A 6,452-nucleotide genomic window follows, 5' to 3' on the forward strand; every position below is an offset into this window, starting at 1 on the left:
AAAATATAAAATCATAATACGATCTCTATCTATAAACCATGAAAACAATAAAAAAATAAATGCGATCAATTGTTTTTTAATACAAAACCCTTTTTTTAATTTTTTTTGTTTTGAAAAACTAAATTACCTTTCATTTGGTATTTTGATCTATGCAATGGTTCAAAAGTTATGCATTTTTGTAATATAAAAAAAGATACCACCCTAACATAGAATTGGTCACCCTAATGACAAAAAAAAATTTAAGGTCTAATATTTGACCATAAGGAACAAAACTACCAATTTTTACGAAATTCTGAGAACCACTACAGCGTTTTGCTATGGAATGGCTGTACATATAGCACTGTACTTCGAAATCATATTTTCTAATGTTAATTTGATAACCTTTGATTTCATGTCTAGCAAGTAATCGAAATGGAAAGTTCAGAAATAAAGGCACGCTATTTTCCCTACGATGAAAATGAAAAACTGTTCAAATGCAAAGTTGAAGGATGTATTGGAAAACTCAAAGATTCTGCAAGTAGCTTGAGGAGACATATTGCCCAATTACATCCGAACATTGCATCGCAAATCGGAATCACAGGATACAAGCGAAAGTCAGATCAACTAAGTGTACCTCAAGAAGCCTCTCCATCTAAGAAACTGAAGACAGTAACTGTGCAAGTAGATCCTGTCGATTTTCAATGCGGATTAGTTGAAATGCTTGCCATAAACTCTGTTCCTTTTAACTTTTTTAACTCTAAAGCATTTCGATCGACAATTGGAATTCTCGTCAAAGCTCTCAATATTCCGTCATACGGTGAAGCAATGGCTTCGATGATCCCAAAAATTGCAAACATCATACGAAGCATGATTGCTAAGGAACTCAACGGATTATTTTCTTTGGAATTCGATGGTGCTCAACGGCACAACCGGAAATTTTTTGGGATCAATGCGAGAACTCTAGTCAATGGCAAGTTTCGAACGCGAACTCTGTCCATGATGGAAATAACCACACGCCAGATTGCTGAAAACTTGCGACTGCGAGTTGAAGAAGTTTTGAAGTTGTATGATTCCGGTGTGGTGCATATTTATTCGTGTACTACGGACAATGGCAAGAATATGCTAAAATGTGTACGGGAATTGAACAAGTCTCAGCACATGGCTCTCGATTCGGAAACTGAGTTAAGCTATGAAGACATGTTCAACAATGAAGAAGAGAAACACGATGAATATATTGCCAACGATGAAACAGCACAGGTAGATCAAGAAGTGGATGAGATGTTAGAGGCGGTAGAAAGCATTTTTCTGCATGGTAACGAATCTTGTATTGCTACTCTGAAATGTGCCGCGCATACAATCAACTTGGTGGTGAAGGACGTGATTAATGGAGAGGAAAAAATAGTGAAATTCTGTCGGAAAACCGAATATAAACCATTTTTCGATTTGGCAAAAGTACCACTTCCGAAAATTGACGTCGAAACCAGATGGGGTTCTATGTACGAGATGGTTGCATGCCTATATGCCCAAAGTACTTTTTATAAAGATTTGGGCTGCAAATTTGATGAACTCCGGCTTACAGAGGACGACTGGGATTACGTCATAGAATTTTCATGTGCATTTGAACCTGTGTATGGTCTAACAAAGAATCTACAATCGGATGACTTAATTTTGGGTGACGTGTATAAGTTTGTGAAGATGTGTCAGCTGAAACTAAAACAAGTCCCACCGGGCAACAGGTTTTCCGAAAAAATTGTTCATGCATTAACCACTCGAGCAACAGTAATGATGGATAATAACGCATTCCGGGCCGCGTTACTATTCGATCAACGCTGGTGTTTCATTGACTCTCCGTATGTTACGACAGACGACAAGCTTGCTGCAATTGTAAGTATTTTTTGTTGTTGTTTCAAATATTAAAAAAATAGTATCGATGACAACTGACAATACATGGGAATTTGGTTTGTAATGATTTTTCTGATCTAAATCACTTTCAAATGACTGTGATACTGTGATTATATATGTTTATGGGTTTCATCCATATGCGTTTTGGACTTTGAAGAAAGAAAAACAAATTGAAGCCCTTGACTAAAACACTGCTCAAATAGGATCAAAGTTATTTGAGTATAAATTACGACTGAAAAAAAAGTTACATTGGAAGTTTCCTTGAAAATAATATGTAGCTTAAATATCAATCTATTTCCCGTTCAAGCCTACTTTTCAATGAGAAAAGTAACGATGAAAATATAAACGATTTATTCAGAACTGATATCAATCGAGCGTTTATAAAATTCACCACATCTTTCTTGAAATTATACGAGATTTATATAAGCCCATTGTTTCACAGTACCTTTTCCCATTTCTTATTATTTAATCCACACAGGAACACATTCTTAAAGTAAGCAATATTTTAACAACATTTAATACCAGTCCATCCGATGAACAGCAACCGGGAACATCGAATCAAGATTCCAAAAACCCAACCGAAGACGATTTGGAGGCTTTACTCGAGGAAGAGTGCCAGCAAGCATCTACTTATATGTTGAGCCCTTCTCAAGTTGATCTTAAGCTGAGGCTTTTGGATTTGGCAAACACAAAAAGTCGACTTCCAGTCAACACAGATATTGTGAAATATTGGGAATCTCGACGCTATGAAGATCCACAATTGTATGCACTTTCAACGATTGCATTGTCCGCATCAGCTACGCAGGTCTCAGTTGAGCGGTGCTTCTCGGCAATCAAGCTATTGCTGGAGCAACATCGGCTGCGAATGTCCCCACAAATGCTTAATGATTTGATGACCATTCGGTTCAGTCGTGATTTGCTGCCTGCTGCCATTAACAAATTCCAAAAAACTGTATAAATAGTTTTTATTTTTGGTTATTTGTTATTTTGATTTTTAGCTGATTGATTCGATTTGTTGTTTTATTGTTTATGTGGTTAAGTAAATGGAAACTAAAAAATGAGTATATTACTGAGCATAAAAGAATAAAACCCACCAACCATTTTCCAAATTTTTGTGCAGCTTTTGTCCGACATTCCTTTATTCCAGAATACTGTATCCACTTCCTCTATCAATCCTTCTTTATTACTAAATAAAAATTGAACTGCACTATAAACATTGCGCAATGCTTGACTGACTTTAATGCTGGGTTTAGATTAGGCAAGTCAAATGATCAACTCAGTTGAATTCAATTGGCTTGAAAAGTTGAGCCTGGTTCAACTTTTTTCAATTCAAGTGAGTTGATCAAGTCAGTTGAATGGTATGGTTTACACGTTCAATTCGCGTTCAGGTCAGTTGAATTCAACTGACTTGATCAATTGACTTGCCCTATGTAAACCCAGCTTAAGTCTTTTAAAAGCAATTTTTAATTAATTTAATTAATTGCAACTACGCGCAGTCAGAAAGATATTGGTGTTGACGATTGTCGCAAAACCGGACAAAATCTCTCTTTAAATTACCCACGTTAAACCGCAATTATCATCTCGCCAACACCAACCATCACGTAAAACCTCCGAGTGCAACCCCGATGTTTGAGCACAGGCGCAAGCACGTCCTGAAAAGAACCGTTTTGTCGTGATGGTTGAGTAATGCTGAGCTATTAGGGTGTTAAACACAGATGAGGCTGGTGAGCTGCATGTGGTTTGGAATGAGGGTGAAGCGCTTGGCATAGATGGCCCACAGCGACTCACGAAGAGCTACTGATTCCAATCAATAGCGGCGTGACTTCTTTCTCTTTCTATTTTTTTTTTAAATTATAGTCACTTTAACACTCTTGGGTCATTCGTGACTTGTCCGGGGGTGAGATTTGAACTCGTGACTTTGGCGTGAGAGGTATGGATGTTAACCACTACGCCGGGGTCGCCCCCTCCTCTTTCTATGGATGCTCATTTGGGCTGCAGCTCGCTGCTTGGAGGCAGCCTTTCGTTGTGTACTGGATTGTACTGGCGATTGAATAAACACCGTTTGGTGGGACCGAATGGAATTCAACTTTGAAATCTGTGTTAGGGAAATCGTTTTTCTCAGGCAATCGGTGATAGTTTTTATTATTATAGCAACAGTTGCACATTTGTGCAATTTTCAATAGCGACATTTTGAAAAACGATTAAGTCTTAAATTTAACAGATGTGTAGAAATATATCTGATCGATTGGTGATATTGAAATTGATCCAGGAGCAACTGAGTTATTAACGTTAAAAATCTTTCATAATTTTGTTACGTTTTCCATTTTCGGTTTTCATAAAGTGTACCCTCATATAGAAATCACAAACGTAGTCCTACGTCAAAAAGGGTTCAGACCAGACTCGAATCATGAACCTTGCGATAGGAAGATCTGGAACGGTAATTCGATTTCGTTGGGTTTTTCTGCTGCTTGCATGTATTTTTTTTTTCTGTCTCTGACATAAAACAACCGAGACCAGTATTTTGATTTATTGTGGTAGCTTGCATGTATTGGTCAAACCGACAATATTAAAAAAAAAAGTATCCCATCTCCAACACACAATCAGAACTTGAGGAGACAATAAGCGCAGTTGTTGGTGTGATTGTACGAAGATGAATTTGTTTATTATACGAATAAGGCGTAATATATACATTGCGCCAGATGACAGGAAAAACGAATGCTTCGTACCATTTATGAAAGATGTGTAGTATGTGCGATATTCATTTTTACGAAACGGTTTTCAGAGAAATAAAGAAAATACATTTTCAGTGTACAAAAAAAGATCATTGTTTAATGGTAGACAAACCAGTAGCAATGAGGACTCTATAAAATAGATGATAGGATACGTTATTACATTGGATTTGTTTATTTTTAGGACGTTTTAAAAATTCATATTTGAAAATGTAGATATGGGATGAAAGTTATGAACACTTAAAACAACTGCCCAGTGCATTTAAAGTTAATGTGCTTTATAAGTTTGGATTCCCTTCATCCGAATTTTGTTTTCCGTACTGAGTACCAATGCTACCGATGCCAGGGAGGCAACTTCCACATCTGTACCCTGCTTATCGACCCATCAACTCATGGATCGGGGACAAACGGCTTTACTTCCTTTCCGAAGGAAGGTGTGATCAGAGATTTTATGCCTCAGAAAATCGCGAGCGGGAGGCAGTCACGCTTACCACTACACCACCGGGGCCGCTATATTAGAATCCTTGTGCGAAGGATTATTTAACATCGGTCTCTGTTCCGCAATCTAGTGCCAATTACCGACGGACATCGATTGGCATCCATTCACGGCAATCGAATTTGCAGGAAGGCAGCTTCCACACCTGCGTAGGATATCGCACCCATTCAACACACATGGGCCGGGACCAACGGCTTTACTTTCCTTCCGAAGGAAGACGTGACCAGAGATATTTATGCCCCAGAAAAATCCCACCGACCTCGGCTGGCATTGAACCCAGACCCATTGGGGTGAGAAAGCAGTCACGCTTACCACTACACCACCGGCGCCTGCAAGTGTTTTCTCAACAAATTCTAAAATAGGATTAATAAAATACACAATTGCGCCTAAATGAAGGCAAGTTCTTTATAAATTGGTACAAATTTGTCAACAATTTTCTAATTTCTTAATAATTGAAAACGTTTTATTTTAATATTTTACATAATTTGAATTCAGTGACACTTAGTTTCGTCAACAAATCACATTCAAGTTAGTGACAACAGTTGTTTTCGTGCTATAATCATTTGTTTGATTTATGATATCGTAAGCTATTGAACGTCAGAGACTTAAAGTTGAAATTTATGCAGTAAATATACATCTTTGTTGAGAAAAACCCATCAAAACAATCATTAGAATCCTTTTTTTTTATAATATCATTTATTTATAAAGGCTCAATTGCGTTAGCTTTGCGGAGCCGTAATTCAATGTATAATAGAAATATTTCGTAGGACGGGAACCGAATACGCGCGGCTTACTCGAGGTTAAGGACAACAATTTTTAACAAGTTGGATTTGGACTTAGAGGATAAGGTACATGGAAGTGAATTGTCGTTTTAACCTCCATCGCCGTTGCATTGGTGTATGAACGTGGAAGAAGCAGTGCAGTGCGGACAAGTGCTCTGAATCTCAAACGTTGAATGGACAATTCAGTGCTAACATTTGAAAATTGCACAAAAGCCATTTGTAAACAAATGGTTTGTGGGCCCTTTACTCACTACTTGAAGTACACCCACGCGACACAACAGCAACATCGGGTAGGGGAAATTTTCCCCTTCCTGACGATGCTGGTGGTTTGCGTGGGCGTTCTTCGGGTAGCGAGTAAAGGGCCCACAAACCATTTGTTTACAAATGGCTTTTGTGCCGTTTTCAAATGTTAGCACTGAATTGATGAGACAACTGAAACGAAACACAAAAAGGGCTATGTTGGGAGAACGATGAGAAGACTGACACATCAATTAAAAAAGAAAGAAAAAAACAATAAATAAAAAGAAAACTGCTAAAGACTCTTAAATTTTCAAATCGATCTGT

The 6,452-nt window shown here is 37.8% G+C and overlaps 1 protein-coding gene across 1 annotated transcript; it reads left to right on the forward strand.

Moving 5' to 3' along the window:
• The first annotated feature begins 978 nt into the window (after positions 1 to 978).
• LOC135697879 (uncharacterized) lies at positions 979 to 2,839 on the forward strand. The gene is made up of 2 exons (XM_065217740.1): positions 979 to 1,863; positions 2,360 to 2,839. The coding sequence occupies exons 1-2, from the start codon at positions 979 to 981 to the stop codon at positions 2,837 to 2,839; spliced, it is 1,365 nt and encodes a 454-aa protein (XP_065073812.1).
• The last annotated feature ends 3,613 nt before the right edge of the window (positions 2,840 to 6,452 follow it).

This window comes from Ochlerotatus camptorhynchus, unplaced genomic scaffold, assembly GCF_037179485.1.
Source record: "Ochlerotatus camptorhynchus isolate MF236.1 unplaced genomic scaffold, CSIRO-AGI_Acam_v1.1 ptg000078l, whole genome shotgun sequence".
Taxonomy (NCBI): domain Eukaryota; kingdom Metazoa; phylum Arthropoda; class Insecta; order Diptera; family Culicidae; genus Ochlerotatus; species Ochlerotatus camptorhynchus.

Bases quoted from the DNA above. Each gene is read 5' to 3' on its own strand.
- LOC135697879 (XM_065217740.1), top strand. From the start codon at position 979: ATGGAAATAACCACACGCCAGATTGCTGAAAACTTGCGACTGCGAGTT. The intron at 1,864-2,359 runs GTAAGTATTTTT...TAATCCACACAG, and splicing joins ACGACAAGCTTGCTGCAATT to GAACACATTCTTAAAGTAAG.